At 42.5% G+C, this 19489-nt stretch overlaps 1 protein-coding gene across 1 annotated transcript; it reads left to right on the top strand.

Annotated features, from left to right (window-relative positions):
- The first annotated feature begins 1320 nt into the window (after positions 1–1320).
- Positions 1321–12210, top strand: LOC138765173 (small nuclear ribonucleoprotein E). Its single transcript, XM_069942064.1, has 5 exons — positions 1321–1448; positions 3363–3389; positions 5634–5696; positions 6619–6697; positions 11135–12210. The coding sequence occupies exons 1-5, from the start codon at positions 1395–1397 to the stop codon at positions 11188–11190; spliced, it is 279 nt and encodes a 92-aa protein (XP_069798165.1). The 5' UTR covers positions 1321–1394; the 3' UTR covers positions 11191–12210.
- Positions 12211–19489: the final 7279 nt, after the last annotated feature.

The following is a 19489-nucleotide window of genomic DNA, read 5'->3' as shown; positions in this document are numbered from 1 at the left end:
TCTTCCAAAATTTAGTTCAGAACACTTAAATGCAATAGAGCATTAAAACCAGAATTTACTTTGCATATACTAGATATATATTTAGGATGAATGTTGCCCTTTAAATATTTTGAGATTAAATTGTACATTTTTAATAAATTCCACTATTCAACATTATTGAAAGGAGATTCTTGGTTGAGGAAGTTTAGTAAGATATATGAGAAAATTGTTGGCAATACTATTTATTTACATTTTTTAAAAATTCAACTGAACCAGATTTCTGAGTCTTTTTTTGGCTGGCTGAGGTACTGGTGTTGAACCCTTGGCATCTGTATGATTGCCAGTTTTACCACAATAGCCTGCTATAACTCTTGTGTCCTTGTTACCTCATGACAACTATTTTAATGCCATCAATAGTGGCTGGGATCCATTTGTGAATTCGACGAAATGTTGCCTCTTCAATTCCAATGACCGTGTTTTCTTCATATTGGATCCTGTTGGTTTGGTTTATGTTAGCGTGAGATGCAAAAATCTACAGATGGTTTTGCAGCGCTCCCAAGCGATAAAGATAATAACTGAAGTCAGTAATATATATTTACCTCCTATGGATGCTGTGAGACCTGATGGGTTCCTCCAGCATCGCTGTGGGCTTATATTGGATTCCATTCTGAACAATTTGTGAAATTTGTTTTGCGTCACTAAGCAAGCATTCGTCTAAACCTATCACTGTAAAACTAGTGCACAAAAAGTCAAAATCAAGCAGTGTCTTTGGTTTATTGATCATTCAGAAATCTGACGGCAGTGGGGAAGAAGCTGTCCTTGTGCCGCTGGGTGCTCGTCTTCAGGTTCCTGCATTCCTTTTCCTGATACGAGCAGAGTGAAGAGGCCATGATCTAGGTGGTGGTGTCCTTGAGGACCGATGTCCTCAATGAAGACTGGTGCCTGTGATCTTGGAGGCCGAGTTAACGACCGTCTGAAGGTTTTTCCTGTCCTGACTGTTGGCCTCTCTGTACCAGGGAGTGATGCAACCAGCCAGAATGTTCTCCATGGGCCACCTGGAGACGTTCATGAGTCTTCGCTGCCCTCCTGAATCTCCTCTACCACCTCACAAAGTCTAGCCCCTGGTGAGCCCTGTTCATGATCATCATCAAAACTATTAATTTATTAGACTATAGAAATGCATTTAAGAATTCATGACCATTATAATTTTAAAATGTCTTGACGTGGCTGAGATAAGGGCGAAGGAGTTGAGCATGAGGTCCAACCATGCCCTTCCACCTTGATGCTGCATGGGGCGCATGCGCGGTGCCCAAGGCCGGGTGAGAGGTCACGTCCCAGGGTGCCCCGCGGTGCGGCTGGCGCCGGCTTGCCGCGGCCATTTTGTGGCGGAATCGGCAGCGAGGTGAAGGAGCAGCATGGCGTACCGCGGGCAGGCACAGAAGGTGCAGAAAGTGATGGTGCAGCCCATCGTATCCTTCGCACGGGATGAGCCTGGGCCTGCAGCCACCAGCCTCCTCCCCGCTACCCCCCCGCCCGCTTTCCCCCCCCCGCCCGAGACAGATCATTCTTCCCTATCAACATCTCATTACGCCGACGTAGTGCCCCTGTTCCACCTTTGCATGTCCCCCCCCCACCGTTCTCCTCCCTGCCCCCCCACCGTTCTCCTCCCTGCCCCCCATCATTCTCCCTGCCCCCCCACCGTTCTCCTCCCTGCCCCCCCACCGTTCTCCTCCCTGTCCCCCCACCGTTCTCCTCCCTGCCCCCCATCGTTCTCCTCCCTGTCCCCCCACCGTTCTCCTCCCTGCCCCCCACCGTTCTCCCTGCCCACCGTTCTCCCTGCCCACCGTTCTCCCTGCCCACCGTTCTCCTCCCTGCCCACCGTTCTCCTCACTGCCCCCCACCGTTCTCCTACCTGCCCCCATTCTCCCTGCCCCCCATTCTCCTCCCTTCCCCCGTTCACCGTGCTCTGCCCCTCTGCCCTTACCCACCTCATCGCCATCCCCCCCCCCTCCTTTCGTTCCCAACCTCATTGCCTCCCCAGTTCTCGTCTCATTAGCTCGCTCCGCTTTCCTGTGTTCATCGCTTTGTCTGTGTTCCCTCTCTAACCTCCCTTTCTCACCCATATCAAGAAATACAGCCTAGATTTGGTTGAATTATCACCTTGGGAGGCATGCCAAGCCTTGATGCTCTTGAATTGGAAAGTTTAAGAAACAATGCTGATCAAGTGAAATGGTATTAGTGTCGATGAGCAAAAAGGCAGCATCGGCGTCGTGAGCTGAAGAGCCTGTTTTTGTGCCTTAGCTCTGAGACTCTTAATTGTCAGTTCAAAGAAAGTAACCAGTTGTGTGGTTGGACAGTTCTGAAAGTGGAGATGGCAACTTTTTGTTTGAAACTATATCCCTAATAATTTAATTCTTGAAATTAAGTAAGGTTGCAGAATACTCAATAGTTTCTCTTCAATGAGATGTCTAAGCCAGTGGAGTGGATTGAAATATTTTAGTCAGGCCTATCATTCACCTTAGTGGGCAAAATCAATTATCTTCCATATTTCTCATGGTAAAATTTTCCAAAGGAGCATCATCAATCAATCATTGTGGTTATCACATTTCAGTAAGGATGGAGAGGGTTCAGAAGAGGTTCACCATAATGTTGCCTGGATTAGAGATCTTGGATAAACTTGGATTGTGGCTAAGGGGCAGCCTTGCAGAAAATGTTGAGCATAGGACAGATAGAGTCTTTTTCCTGGGGTAGCATCATCAAATACTGGAGGGTAAGACTTAAAGGTGGGAAGGAATGTTTAAAGGAGATTTACAAGGCAAATTTTGCATTCAGAATGATCATGGAACATGGTGCCAGGAAAAGAAGATGGTGGAAGCAGATAGGATAGCAATGTTTAAGAGGCATTTAAACTGACATATGTAAAGGCAGGGAATGGAGGATGTAGACCATGTGCCGGCTGTTTGGATTATGTTCATTCAGCATTGTGGGCCTAAGGGCCTGTTCCAGTACTTAATATTTTATGATGTAAAATTTGATTCTGGGTCACAAGAGGTATTTTGCTCAGACTTAATGAAAGGTTTATGGTGGCCAAAGAGTTAACAAAAGATTAAGGAGCATGTCTGTGCATCTTGGGTGATTATGGGGTTCAGTTGACAATACAGTGGTTCTTGTAATTGAATAATTTGCACACTGGCTCAGAGGAATAGTGGTCATTGGAGGGAATGGTGATGACATCATACCCCATGTCCTGCAGTTGTAAGTAGTTTACATGTACCTGTAATTATATTTTATTACAATGTCAGTGATTATAGGGAGGTTTGTTGCATTTTAAATATTTATGTCGCTCTTAAATATATCCATGTTTCTTAACTGAACTGTAACAGAACCTTATTTTCAGATACCTTCAGAATGTAAGTACTGTATATGTTTTAATTTTTGGTACAGCTAAATATTGTAGTGTTGTAGCGGCTACTACGGTAGAGCTACTAAAGAAATACAAACACATGCCAGAGCAGTCAACTCAAGACTGATTTATTCAGGGTTTACAGACTCCTTTTATAGACTGTGTGTCCCGGGTTCCACGGGACAAGGTGGGTCGTCACTATGAGATTGGTGCTGATCCACGGGACCGGCTGGTTGAAATCTAGCCTTGTAAGTGTCCCGCGCCTTCCTGCAGGAGACTCAATAACTCACCGTGCCATTCCCCGGCACTCAGTTTACCTCGTGTGCGGTCCATTAGGTAGGTAGGCAGACCTTCGTATTAGGATTCCGCACGCCTGCAGAACCGTGCCGGCGACAGTTCGCATTGCCGTGCTGTGCGCCCACTTGGCCCGCTACACAGCTGCTACAGTGTTGCTATTACAGAGCTGTGGAGTTTACAACTGATCCTGGTGGCATTATTTAGCAATGACATAAATCTTAAAATCTTGTAGATGTCAGACTTAACTAAATTTGGTTTGAAGAAAACTTTATTGTCAAGTAATAGAGTAGGTGTAATATTACACATAATTGTTTTAGTCTGCCATAAGGCAAACAGATTCACCATCAGCAGAAATCAGGTGCCTCTTCCAGTTACAATTAGAGAAAGAAAAACAGAAGAGAGGCTCCACCCCCTCCGCCCCTTTTTCCTATTGGCATCCCATTAATTGGCCATGCAGTGTCCTGGGATAAGAAGCTCTTTGTGCTGTTTCTACAAGGCCACCTTTATCTGGGACACTGACTGCTTTTCCACTGAACACAATTCATCTCCGGGGATAGGAGAGTCTACCTTCAACTGGAAATGGATGACTTTCTGCTGTCCTTTTTCCACTGGTTTAATCAGGATGCCAGTGTCAGCTGATTTTGGGGATATGAGTAGGGGTCGAGGCCATCAATCCGTGGTGTGATTTGACATCATGTGATGCTGGCCTGCTGAGTGCTTTTTTTTTCCACTGGACCTTGTTAATTCCTGGGACAAGGAAATGGGGCTATTGAATGTCCATGGAATCACAAAGGCTCGCCAGCTGAGGAGATTGGTATGTCACCAAAAACTTCTACTGGTGTACCGTGGAGATTATTCTGCCTGGTTGCGTCACTACCTGGTATGGAGGCGGCAACTCTCAGGACAAGAATAAACTCGTCCTGCATTATCAAAGCACCAGACTTGATTCCATCAAGGATATCTGCATGAGGTCGTGTCTTTATAAAAAAAAAAGCATCCTCTGACCTTAAAGACCCCACACCACCCAGGCCACACCCTTTCACTCTGCTCCCATTAAGAGAAAGGTACAGGAGTCTAAAGACGAGCACTCAACAGCACAATGACTGCTTCCCTGCTGCCATCAGATTCCTGAATAATTAATGAACCAAAGACACGGCCTTACCTTTTGTATACTATTATTTTTTTTTAATAGTAACGTTTAAGATGGTTATAATATGAATGTTCGCCCTGTGATACTGCTGCAAAACAAATTTCATGACTTGAATATTCTGATTCTGATTCACCTCCCACAGCCACATAGACTTTAGTCTAAACCATTGGCAACCCGAGCTCCAGATCCAAGCCTCCAACATGATCAGGAAACCTTCAGTGCCCTCTGCACCCTTTCACATTCCAGATCGATACCTGGTATCCCTTCAGCCAGTTTCCAACAGTTCGGAGCCTTGTGTGAGTCCTTTGACCTCAGTCGCTAGCAGCCCGCAGCCTGCGTGGGTCCTCCCTCAAGTCACCGGCCGTGAGTTCTTCGGCTACAGAGTCCCTCACTGGTCTGCCACTATGGTCACCATCCCTTAGGGTCATCTCTCTTCTGGTGCCCCTGCGCCAGTCATCTGCTTCCCCTGAGTCTGTAACCCCTCGAAGCTGCTGCCAATCATAGGTGCCCCTATCTTGGGCTCAGACCCTGTGGTTGCAAGATTTTAAAATTAACCACCTTCAACAGGTCGATTAAAGCCTGTATTGGAGCCATCTGTAGTTGGACCGGGCGGTAGGACCCTACAGATGAACTCTGTCTCTCCTCTTCAGCAGTGCTGCCATTTTTTAAAAACTCAACTCCCACATATTTTGCTGATGCTTGAGGGTAGTGCTAAAGGGCTCCTGCTTTGCTACAGCAGAAATCTCAATTTTTTCAAATTTTATTTCTCATTTAAAATGCCTTTTTTTTTTAATATAAAAACAGAGATCCAGAATCCAAGTGTGGTTATATGAGCAAGTCAACATGAGGATAGAAGGCTGTATAATTGTAAGTATGAATTGTCAAATGTGTTGTGATATCTTGAAATGTATTTGCTTTTAGATTGTCCGAAAAGTAGGAAGGACTTACTGGTGAGAAAGACGCAGTTACGTTTGAAAAGTAATTGATCTCTCGATATGTACGTTTATGATATTTGTGCTGTGGGATTTTACTATATATTTTAAAAAGGAGGAAAGAGCTATGTTTTCATTTGGATGTACCCCAGAAACATTTGGACTTACTGGAGATCAATGAGCATCTGTAAGGGCTAATACTTGAGATGAGTGTTTTTACCTGTTGAGTTAACTCATGGTTTGTATTCAGTTGCTACAGATTCTCAGCATTTAAATTTAAAAAAAAATCAGTTTCTTAACCTGGGATTGTTTATAAAAGTGTTAAGACAATGTGCTGCCTACCCGTATGGATGGTTATTAGATAGAACAGAACTATTGGTACCCTAATGGCTTGTTAACTATTTCTCTCTCAACCTTTGTTAAAAAATAAACACTTTGAATATTTAACATCCTATTATTTTTCTTCTTTCTTAGAAAAAGTAATTGATTTGATTTGTGGATGTTAATCCCAGAATATGAATAAATTACAATAATTATACAAGCATCAATGACTGATTCTATTTCAACTAATGTCACTAATCAACACACAAATATAGGCATTCATGTCTGTCCGGTTGCAGAAGGAAACAGCTGAGAAAATAAGCAAGAACCTGCTTGGTTCTCCATTGATATATGAACACTGAGAAGGTAGAAGCCTCTTATTTAAAATCTATTAGTTTGGTGCATAACACTGGAGCACACCTGATGCCATTGCAGCCTGAGGTGACTTTGGGTTTCAGTCTGGTTTTCATTAACCAGCTGCTCTATGAATTTGGGATTTCTATATTGTTACAGGTAACTAATTCCTCTTTTTTTAGGGATTTGATGAATACATGAACCTTGTTTTGGATGATGCAGAAGAAATTCACATGAAATCAAAAGCAAGAAAGCCGTTGGGTAAGGAGACTGATATAAACTTTTAGAACATATCTTTATCCATTTAAACCATACATTAAAATAAAGTGGTCCATTTTAAATTGTCAATCCTTGAGATTAACTAAATGGTGTTTCTCTAAATGAATATATCTTCTCTCCCTCTCTCCATGTGTAGCGGCTAGTGAGGTAATATTTGATTAACTTGATTAGTTCCAAGCAGCATTGTGGCTGGGAAATGATGATACAGTTACTTTCCATTCTATGGATAGCAAGACAAAAGGTTGCTCAGGTCCAGTGTCCCTAATTGGTACTTAATATGTGGAAGTTGTCACCTGCAGAGATGTCATTTGGGAATAAGACTGTCTGTACCTTTTGATGTGTTCCTCGGATGCTTGTAGTTATAATAATTTGGTCACGGACCTGGAACGTTGATATCGGTATGAAGTGACGTTCCCCGTCATGAAACTCTCATCAGGTATATGATCACTCTTGCCTGGAACGGGCTGCTAGGAATAGTGGTAGAAGCAGATACAATGGAAGTATTTGAGAGGCTTCAAGATAGACATGAATATGGAGGGATATCTATCAAGTACAGGCAACAGCATTTTAATGTGGGCACTGTTTTTGGTACAGACACATGGGCTCAAGACCCTGTTCAAGTGCTGTACTGCGCTATGTTCTGTGTTCTATGTATGAGCTCAGAACTAAAAGAGGTTGGAGTTTTACTATAGGCTATGTTGGAATTTTACTATAGGCTTCGCAAATCCAGCAGGAGATAGAGGAACGGATTTGGGCAGCATGGTTAGATTAGCATTTGGGGCAGTGCTGTTATAATGCCAGCAACCAGGACCGGGGTTTAAATCCTGCCCTGTATGTAAGTGGCTTGTAGGTTCTCCCCGTGTCTGTGGGTTTTCCCCAGGTGCTCCAGTTTGCTTCCACCCTTCAAAAAATAGACCGGGGGTTACAGATTGATTGGGTGTCCATGGGCTCGTGGGCTGAACGGGCCTGTTATGTTGCTGAATGTATAAATTAAAAATAAAAATATATATACATGTAGGCAAATAAGGGAAAGATTTTTTTTAAAAGCAAGAGTTGTCGTGGTGGATGAATATGCTTCACCAATATTGATTGGGACATCCTTCGTGTAAGGGGCTTGGATAGGGCAGGAAGGTGGGCGGGGGGAGGGGGGTGGTTCTTGAAATGGTACATAGATCATCATTTCATCACCATTTCATCAGATGCAAGGATCGACAATGAGATAGACAACAGACTCGCCAAGGCAAATAGCGCCTTTGGAAGACTACACAAAAGAGTCTGGAAAAACAACCAACTGAAAAACCTCACAAAGATAAGCGTATACAGAGCCGTTGTCATACCCACACTCCTGTTCGGCTCCGAATCATGGGTCCTCTACCGGCACCACCTACGGCTCCTAGAACGCTTCCACCAGCGTTGTCTCCGCTCCATCCTCAACATCCATTGGAGCGCTCACACCCCTAACGTCGAGGTACTCGAGATGGCAGAGGTCGACAGCATCGAGTCCACGCTGCTGAAGATCCAGCTGCGCTGGATGGGTCACGTCTCCAGAATGGAGGACCATCGCCTTCCCAAGATCGTATTATATGGCGAGCTCTCCACTGGCCACCGTGACAGAGGTGCACCAAAGAAAAGGTACAAGGACTGCCTAAAGAAATCTCTTGGTGCCTGCCACATTGACCACCGCCAGTGGGCTGATTACGCCTCAAACCGTGCATCTTGGCGCCTCACAGTTTGGCGGGCAGCAGCCTCCTTTGAAGAAGACCGCAGAGCCCACCTCACTGACAAAAGGCAAAGGAGGAAAAACCCAACACCCAACCCCAACCAACCAATTTTCCCTTGCAACCGCTGCAATCGTGTCTGCCTGTCCCGCATCGGACTGGTCAGCCACAAACGAGCCTGCAGCTGACGTGGACTTTTTACCCCCTCCATAAATCTTCGTCCGCGAAGCCAAGCCAAAGAAAAAAAACATAGATCATCTAATGAGAGAAGGATCCATATTAGATCTTACATTGAGAAATGGGCCTGGCCAGAAAACTTGGGTTTCAGTGGGAGAGCATTTTGGTTCCAGTGATCACAAATGCCGAAGTATTTAGCTCGATAAGCCTGACCTCTGGAGCAAATTCTGAATCATGAGAAGGATCTTTTAATTTAGAGATACTGCACAATTACAGGACTTCCCGGCCTATGAGCCCAGGCCACCCAATTACACCCATGTGACCAATTAACCGAACTTCATGCATCTTTGAAACATGGGAGGAAAACCTCACAGACACAGAGAAAATGTTCAAATTCTTTGCAGTGGTAATCAGAACCTAGTTAGCTGGCACCATGATAGCGTTGTGTTAACTGCTATGCTAACAGTACCATCCTGTGTTTTGGATCTGCTGTGGGTTCTGATGTTTTTTCCTCCTCAAAGTGCATCCCTCACTTGCACCCTGACCTTTGCTATCTAAATGATGGTAGTCGATGTATCTGTCAGTGTATATTGATTTCAGAGCTTGGCAACGCTTTCATCTAAGAGTCCTTGTCAAGGTTTGGCTGCAGCAATCGATTACTGAATAATGCACTGAAGTGTTAACTTAGACTTGAGGGTGCGAGGTGGCACCTTTGAAATTAGGTGTTTACATGTTGAGGTTTTCATTTGCTATTTGGAGAAGTGCTTTACAATCTTTCTGTTTGTAAACAAGGTTAGCTAATGGTTCAGTAATTTTCTTTCTAATGACCTCAGAGTCATTATGCTTTACGATTAAATACAATTGGTTTTGAAATGCTCTGTGTTGCCCTGAACTATGTTGTTATATTTCCTCTTCTCACTCTATAGTAAAACAAGTCTTTTCATTAAAAACATCAAATGTCATTGTTAACTTAGTCACTTTACAAGAGATGCCTGTTAATTTTGCTTGCCTCAAACCCTTTCACCAATGTTGATAGCTTCCCTCTTGGTGAATGTTGGAACATACATGCAGCTAAAGATTTTCAGTCATTTTAATACCCCGGTGACTAACGCATTGCCCTTGAAGTGTGTTTGTTCACTGCTATTGAAATGTGGAACAGTTTCCATCAAGATCTCACAGAATTTTAGACCAACCTGCTGACTCATTGCTAAATGCTGACAAACAATTTCCATTCAGTAGATCCATGGAATTGAACAGCTTACAAGAAAGGACCCTTTAGGTCACTGTGTCAATGCTAACTTTTTTCCCATCTTCACTCATCCCATTTGCCCACATTAAGTCCGTGTCCTATGCCTTGGCAGTCTAAATATCTGATTCCCCACCACATCTCTGGCAGAATGTTCAACTCTCAGTTTAATAAAAACTTGCTCCTTAGATCACCTTAAAAGCTCTTCTCTCTTTTTGTTGATGACACCCTACCATTAAAAAGGGATTTTTGCTAACGGTCTTATTCTATGCCTCTCATAGTTTTATATTCTTCTATCAGGTCACCCCTCAACTTGCTTTGCTTCAGGCTAAGTAAGCCCAACTTGTGTAATTTCTCTCCATAACTAAAATTCTCCACTGTAGGCAACATCTTGGTGAATCTTTTCACTCTCTCCAAAGCAACGCTACATAATGTGTAACTCCATCTTACGATGGAGTTATGTTCCAGCACTCCCTTTGTAAGTCAAAAAAAATTTTAAGTCAAAAAAGGGCAGTGAGATCAGTGTAGGGACCGACACGGGGCTGTTGGGAGAGCGTGAGGCAGTGGGATCAGTGTGGGGGCTGATGGAAGAGAGCAGGACAATGGGGCTGTGGGGAGACACTGAACATCATAACCTAGCCAAAGTACAGTATGATTCTAACATCGTAACTTTGGAAAATTGTAAGTCGGGGACTATCTGTAGTACCTAGTACAGATTAACTAATGTTTGTAAATTTGCAACATAATGTACCAACTTCTATCCTGTTTCTTTCCCATCCTATGTACCTGCATTGCCACTTTAATGGAACTAATGGATTTGAACATCGTCTTTGTTAAGGAAAGCATATTCCTTTGTGTTCTCCCATTTAGTATCTCTGTCCTACCCCTATTTTCTTTTCCAAACACGTCACTTTGCATTTATGTGGATTGATTTCCATATCCCAGTCCTCTTCCCAATTTTCCATCTGATCTATATCCTGCTTTCCTCAATATCACACTTCTAGTGGTCGTGTTGTAAACATACTCGTATTTCCAGCATTAACATCCAATAAAAATACGTATTCTCACTTTTACATTTTTATGATGAAATCATTTTGAATGTATCTCTGTTCAGAAGCAGCTGTGAGGTAATTGATCTTCATTTCCTGTGAGCTCTACTGATAGCAGTAATGATTTGTACTCCTACTAAACAGCATACAGTAGTATATATTATAACAGAGAATATATTATAACAGTGGTTGAATACTTAAAGGCCATTTCTGTTTTTTTTAATTGCAGGTCGCGTAATGCTGAAAGGGGATAACATCACCTTACTACAGAGTGTCCACACCTAAGAATGCCCTCTCAATGAAATCATTTCTTTAGATTATATTTTGAGTGTTTCATTAAGTTGATTAAAATTTTTTTTACCTTTCTGAAGTAAAAACATGAAAATCATAAATGCTTTTATATTAATACTGTTGATAAGCTAAAGTGAGTGTGTTGCTTTAATTTACAATCATCTGATACACAAATTGAGTAAGGTGCTGTTTAGAACACCATTAAAGGGGTTGGAATGCACAGTGGCAGAGACCCTAGTTCAATCCTCACCTCAGGCACTACCTGTGGAGTTTTCACATTCTCTCTGTGGCCATGTGGTTATCCTCCAAGTGCTCCATTTCCATCCTATGTCCTAAACACTTGTGGATTGGTTGATTAATTGGTCACAATAACCTGCTGCCAGTGTGCAGGTGAGTGGTAGAATCTGGGGAAATTGATGAAAATTTGGGGAGAAGAGGGGACCAAGGGTAATGGAATAAGGGTGGAGAATGGGGTTGAAAGAATAAATACATCAACCATGATTTGAATGTTGGAGGGAACTTGATAGGCTGAATAGCCTAATTCTATTCCTGATCAATGTTTTGAATTAATGTCAAGATCAGTGTAATTAAGTATACGATGATGAACAAGATCCTGGGTTTATTGGTCCTGCTCCTGTGCTAAATATCTAAAACTGATCCAACTACAACAGCAACTCAAGTGATTTCAGATAATCAGTGTTTCCAAATTAATGCATTTACTGATTATTATGAGGGCATTTAATGTGCAGTCAGATATTCTGTTGATATAATTTAACCTTGGAATTACAGCATCTTCAGTGAAATCCAAAAATAACACTGGACAACCATTTTTTTTAAAGGTTTACTTCCTGAAAAAAATTTGGGGATTATGATAGATAACTTCAAAGTGAACACAAAGAGAATTTCAGATTTGCTGTATCGTGTAGGAAGTTGGAGAAACATTAAGTTAACTTTTATTGAATTTAGCGTGTTCAATCATATAATAAAGCTGACCCATTGCATTAGTTCAACTGACCTAAACGTGTTTTGCTAATTTTCATTTATGCTCAGAATCTGTTACCTTTCATGTCAATGTCCAGCATTGATGGAGTCCTGCACGCCTGATACTGCCCTTCCATGGTTGCAATGTCTTGGTGAAACCTTTCACCATGCTCACCACTGACTGCCCCAAGATCAGTAGGGAAGACGTCCAAGAATGAATGCAGAAAATGTATTTTCAATTGCATATTGCACTAAATAGTTTTATGTTTGAAATATTTTCATTTGAGGTTATATCTAAAAAATGGTACATGATAGGAAAGTTTTACGGTGATTTTTGTGTTCAGCAGCTCAAAATCCATAAAATACACCAAAAATTGTTCAGGAAGCAAAATCTTTGTTGTCCGGTGTAATTGGAAAGGCTAAATTCACACTCACTTGCCAGTTGCAGTTGACCCTCTCTAGTTGGTTCTAAGGAAGGAACTGCCACAAACTGTGTTGAGTGAGTAAACTGATGGGTCCTCTGGTGCTGGCTGGAAAAGTGTTGAATGTTGAAAGAAAGCACCATCTGCTGGAAAGAAATCAAAAAGCTGCAGATGCTGGAAACCTGAAGAACAAGAAATATTTGATCCCAAATGTTACAGGTCAATAAATGCAAAATAAAATAAATTTTGGTATGGAGTAAAAATAGGAAATAAAAGGAAGGCTCACTTTAAGAGTGGCAGTTCATCCACACAGACCAAGTTGTTTACGTGAGTTCATTCAATTTGCCTAAGTTTTGGCCCATATCTAAATCTTTCCTATCAATGTAGCTGTCTAAATGTATCTTAAATCTCCACCATTTCCTGAGGCAGCTAATTCCATGCACTCACCATTCTTTGTGTGGGAAAGGATTGTTGCTCAGGCCTTTATATCTTTACCCTCTCAATTTGAATGGATGCCCTCTATTTTTAGACTCGCCTATCCTAGGAAAAAAAACTGGCCATCTTTTCTATGTTTCTCATAATAGTCTTCATTCCATGGACTAAAGGTCCTGCCCCATCCAGACCTTCCTTGTATCTCAAACCTAGTTCTGGTAACATCATTATGCATCTTTTCTGTACCCTATCCTGTTACGGGATTCTTACAAAACTAGGCCACCAGAACCTCACACAGTACTTCAGTCTTTGTACATTGTAACATGATATTCCAGCTGTTTTTATGACTGATAAAGGAAAGTGTGCCAAATGTATCCTTTAGCACCCTGTGACATTGCTCTGATCAAACTAAATTTCTAATCCAAGTCTATTTAATCTGACAAGTGGAACTCTTAAGTTGGGTGGAAAAGAGTCAAAAATAGTACATGGTCTTTCAAGTCCAGGCTTGTTTGTCATCTGATTGTACCAGTACAACCTGACAAAAGTGTTCTCTGGTACACGGTACAGAGCAATGCAAAATACCTACAGATCTAACACACATACAGTAAAACGATACATATACACACTACATAATGACTAAAATAAATATTAAACAGTAAAACTCATGGAGAGTTATTTAAGCAGTCATTCAGAATTCTCACTGTCCATGGGAAGAAGCTGTTTCTCAGCCTGGTGGTTCTGGTTTGGATATATCTCTATCTTTTTCCCAATGGAAATAATTGCAAGATGCTGCATGTGGGGTGATAGGGGTCCTCAACAATTTTGTGAGCCCTCTATCCTGATAGACTGATAGATATAGGGAGGGAGGGTGATCTCTGCCTCTTCTGATGCCATGGATTGACCTCTGCAACCATACAAACTGATGCAGCCGGATAAGATGCTTCAGCTACAAAAAGTTGAAAGTATGGTGGCCAATAGCCTTGCTTGCCTCAGCCTTCTCAGGAAGTGCAGTTCCTGTTGCATCTTCCTAACAAATGAGGAAATGTGTGTCCAGGATAGGTCACTTCTTAAGTAGATACTAAGGAACTTACTGCTCTCTAGTCTGTCCACAACTGAGCTGCTAATGTGTAGGGGAGGATGGTCATCCCTGGTCCTGAAGTCCACAATCACCTCTTGTTCATGTTTAGACTCAGATCTTCCACCATTTCATGAGATTTCACCTCTTTGTATTTTGACTTGGTAATGAGGTAAACTTTACACTGTTGAAGCTGGATCTGGCTTTGCAGTCATGGATCGGGAGCAGGCTCAGCACACAGCGCTGTGGTGGGCCAATGCTCCGGATGATGGTCCTCGACACTTTGCTGCCAACCTGGACACACTGCTATCTTCCCTTTAGGAAGCCCAGAATCTAGTTACAGAAAGGGGTGATGAGTCCCAGTCCCAGTGAGGACAGCCTCTCCACCAGCCTCGGGTATAATTTCTATAATTAAGGAAACATTCAGAATTGCAATGTAATCCTACTTGAACTCCATTGTAATTCCGATGCCCCATTGAACACGTTAGGTGAATTCAACTAGATACTAAATGTATGATAATACCTATATTTTTTAATGAGATTTCCTTGGATTCTTGGTCTTTTCTTTCCTCACTTGCAACCAAAAATCATATTAGATGCGTCACATCAGTCTGATTTTTGTGTGTGTGGGTGCAATCTATGCATTGGAGAACCAATTTTAGTAATGTGATGCTCAGAGAAGGTACCCAAATTAGTGAGGTCTTCAAAGAGAAGGTTAATTATCTGGATTTGGTTCCAGGTTATAAATGGAGAAAAAGGCCTGATCTGGTTCTCTGTCCATTGATGTTTTATGAATAGCTGAAAAAGCAATAGTTTTGTGTGGTATTGAAGGACAATATTTTTTTCCTGCTGTTCTCATATTCTTAAATGGCTGTTTTTTTGTAAAGAAAATGTCTACACCGTTTAAACCAGGGGTGTCAAACTCAAATTCACGGAGGGCCAAAATTAAAAACTTGGACTAAGTCGAGGGCCGAACTAAATATTTATTGAAAATTTTCAACAACATCTGCATGTTTTCTCTTCTTTCAACATATGTAATGTTAAACTTTTTCTTATTAAAATAAATGTTTAATAATAGTTTTGGATAAACTCTTTCCAGAAGCATTAACAAATGAGAAATAAAATATTCAATAAATAATATTTCTCTGTAGAGGATTTGTCAAATGTTGCTAGTGTGCTGTCGAATAGTAAAATCTGAGGGCTATTTAGAATGTGGGAGAATAACATGATTCCTGAAACAATCCAATGGGTGACTGATTGTGGGCATGAACTCTAGCAGGGTTATTTGCCATGCCCTTTTTCCATTGGTACAGATATCCTTTGATTTACACACTTTTCAAGTTTTATGCCTAATGAGCTTGTATCCAGGTGCAGGACCATTTTTAACCAGGAATATATTTATCACTGTGACATGAAACTATTGGAAGAGCGTTTTATCCTGAGATTAAAGTTCATAATACTTACTTAGGCCTGTGTGCGGGAGGGCGGGGTTTGCGGGCGATCGGATTGGACAACAACAGTGCGGGGGCATCTCGGCGGATCAGCGGCCCCGTCACCGTGAGTCGCGGGTCTGCCTGCGGCAGGGAGGGGGAGTGGGCAACGGTCCTGGCGAGGTCAGGCCCGAGGCCTCCGGTTCCGGGCACTGGGAAGCGGCCTTGGCTTCCCCTGACACCAGCCAGGCCCCAAAACCAGAGTCCACGGTGAGACCCTGCAACATAAACAGAGGAGGTGGGGGCGATTAGCGGGCTGACACCAATGCATTCTGGGATTTATAGTATTACTGTGCATGCGCTATTCTGGCGCGGCGGCCAACGGGCCACCTCTAATACACTTTTGAAATGATCTTGCGGGCCAAATTTGGCCCGCGGGCCAGAGTTTGACATGTGTGGTTTAAACTGTACCTTTCTCTGCACTCTGCACTTCCTTTGTAATACTGTGCCCTCTGACTTCATACACCCTACACTTCTGTTTTATTATTGCACAAACTGCTGTATTTGAGTATGAATTGACATGACAAGATGGCAGACACAAAAAAGCTTTTCACTGTACATCCATGTATTTGATGATAAAAACTTTAATTCCATACATCTTTATGGCTGAGGCAGTTGAATGTTGATACGTGGTTCAAAGGAAGGTTAATATAAGTAAAGAATTTCGGACATGATCTGTTGTCACAACTGATTGGTAGGAGAGGTGGTTGCATCGGCAATGGGGAACTTTTGGTTCATAGAATAGACCTTGCAAAGCATACACATGCCCTAATTAAAGTTATACTACATGGAAGATTATAATTTTTCATGGAATGCAAATAAAGGGCAGAGATAGAATTGCCAATGGGGATAGATTCCTTTCCAACTATTTTGGAACATGTTCAGATGGTAATAAACAAAGAGTTGGACACACAACAAAACATATCAGGTTATCCCAAAAATTTAATCTCTTTACAATTAAGTTATTGTGGGAAAACACTAGCCACTTTGGATACATCAAGCTCATCCTACCATCAATGGAAAATGCAGTCCTCTAATCTCTTTTAAACATAGTCCAAAAGCAAAATCAAAAATGCTGGCAAAATTCACAGGATCAGGTAGCAACTGGGGAGAGAGGAGATACTTTGAGACAAAGACTGCCAGTGTTGGAATCAGAATGGAACACAGCCAGCCTTTGTCTCCATTTATCACACCCCCTCCACCCAGTGTGACTCATCTTCCTCCATCTGTTATCTTTATTGTAAAAACACAATGCTGGAGAAACTCAGCTGAATTTACTTTAACTGTATACTTTTAGGATAAAGGTACATAACCAATGTACCAATACCAACATTGGGTATAGAAGATGTTGGCAGACGCCCAAACAAAATGGTAGGGGGGGAGGAGCACGGTCCCAAAGGCAGGAGGTAATAGGTGGATAAGGGAGGAAGGGCATAGCAGCAAGCAGGGAGAAGAGGGCTGCCTCTGTGAATGGAGAGGGAAAGGGGGTGAAGGGTTAGAGGAAAGAAGGGAAAGGAGAACAAAGCAGACACCGGAGAAGTCATTGCTAATGCCATTGAGAGTGCCCAGATGGAAAATCAAGAGTTGTTCCTCCAATTTACGGGTGGTCTTGGTGAAATAGTTCACGTGGCCAAGGACAGGCATATGAGCATTTGTCAATCAGCTGCCTCTGACCATAGTCCTTCGCCCTTTCCTGGTTCATCAATCTACAACTCTCTGTCCAACACACCCCTCCCCCAACACACACATACCTTGAGTATGGAGTTATAAAAGAAAACCTGCATATGGGAATATTGTTTAACTCCATTTGGCTGCTCCACTGTGATGTCTCGTCAAGGGATGCCTACCCTGAAGAAGGTTTCCTTATTGGTGCAGAGTTACACCAGCATATGTGTACTGCACTCGACTTCATTCAAAGATATCTCCCCTCTGCACTATGACCTTGAGGGGTTTCGACCCAGAACGTTGACAAATCTTTTTCTTCCACTGGTACTGTTCAATGTGCTAAATTTAAATGGCAGGTTGTGTTTTGCTCCAGATTCCATCATTTTCAGTCACCCCTATATCTCCAGGAAAATGTTGGTATTTCTGTGCCACTGCGGTTGAGTTGCAAGTGTTGCTGTCATCACTGGAGGGCGCCATTGTACTTAGCTAAAAACTGTCTGGTGCTAAGGGCCAGAGAGAATTTCACTGACATGATTGATCCTGTACAGTAAAGCAAAGAGGCAACAATTGCTGCAGTTTTGAGGCCATGTATTGATAATTAGCTTTGCAAAATAGAGTATATTTTGGGACAAGAAATGGCAGCAGTTGAAAATACTGGTGCACAGGAACACAGAAACCTGCAGAAAGTAGCGAACCTAGCTACCACGGGCTCCAGCCTCATGTCCATTGAAGACCTCAAGATGGCACTCAACATATGGGATCTCCATCACCCTGGTCACAACCTCTTTTCGCTGCTACCTTCAAGCAGGTCAGGCAGGACCTGTGTACAAGATTGAGGGTGTAGAAGGGAGAGAACCAGTATAAAGTGACGAAAGGTTTTGAGACCTAGTTAAGAACCAAATTAATCATTTTTTTTTAAAGATGGAACCTAGCCTCACTTAGAGAAAGACCTCAACTTCATGAGGATACAGAGTTTTGAGCTAATTTGCTTGCTTGTATACTACTTCAAATCAAGTTTATTGTCATCTGAAACAATTTCCTCCTGCCCTGTAGGACATGTATTTTAGCTATACAAATAAATAAATATTGTTTCAGAAATACGAAATTCTCAGATGGTCAGTATGAGTGGTTCCTTTGGTCGTTCAGCATCTTCATGGTCCGTGGGAAGAAGCTGCTCCTCAGCCTGGTGGTGCTGGCTCTGATCCCTCTATGTCTTCTCTGATAGGAGCGGAGGTGGAAGGGGGTCCTCAATGATTTTGCATGCCCTCATCAGCCAACGATCCCAGTAAATCACGTCGATAGTGGGTGGGGAGACTCCAGTGATCATCTCTTAAGGTCCTGCGGATTGACATCCGATACATTTCTCTGCAGCAACTGTACCACACTGTGATGCAGCTGGCCAGGACGCTCACATTAGAGCTACTATAGAAAGTCGTTGCACCTTCTTGACAAGTGGGAAGATGTGCGTCCATGATAGGTCACTAGTGAAGTGAACTCCAAGGAATTTGGTACTCTACTACAGAGATTTTGATGTGCTGTGAAGACTGGTCGTTCCTGGTTCTCCTGAATTCCACAATAATCTCCTTAGTCTTGTCCACGTTGAGACTCAAATTGTTACTCTTGCATCATTTCAGGAGATTTTCCATCTCTTCTCTGTAGTCCAACTCATCTCCAAACTTGATGATATGTTGGAGTTAGATCTGGCAATGCGGTTATAGGTCACAGTGCCCTGAGGTGCACCAGTGCACTGTGTTACAGTACTCAGCATTCTGCTACTGACTCAAACAGACTGGCCTTTCCGTTAGAAAGTCCAGAATCCAGTTACAGAGAGCACAATAATGGCTTTTGCTCCTTATTTATTAATATCTCACAGTCCCAGAACTTATTTCTCACTCTTCTGTTCTCCTGCTATTACACCTCCCCCAGACAGATAATATCCCATTGTCTCAGGGCAGTATGGGCAGCATAGCTGTTAGCGCAACACTTTTACAGCAACCTGGGTTGAAGTCTGTAAGGAGTTCATGCATTCTCTTTGTGACCTGTGTGGGTTTTCTCCACATGCTTTAGTTTCCTCCCGCCTTGTAAAATGCACGGGTTGTAGGTTAATTGGGCATCACGGGTTAATGTACTCTCTTGTAAATAAAAAAAAGTAAGTCCTTGCCACCTTCTCTTTCCTGACTTAAATCTGCGTCATCCACTTTTGTTGGATCTCTGCTCCATCACAGACC

Source organism: Narcine bancroftii, chromosome 5, assembly GCF_036971445.1.
Source record: "Narcine bancroftii isolate sNarBan1 chromosome 5, sNarBan1.hap1, whole genome shotgun sequence".
NCBI classification, from domain to species: Eukaryota; Metazoa; Chordata; class Chondrichthyes; order Torpediniformes; family Narcinidae; genus Narcine; species Narcine bancroftii.
This window is presented reverse-complemented; position numbering and strand designations above follow the sequence as displayed.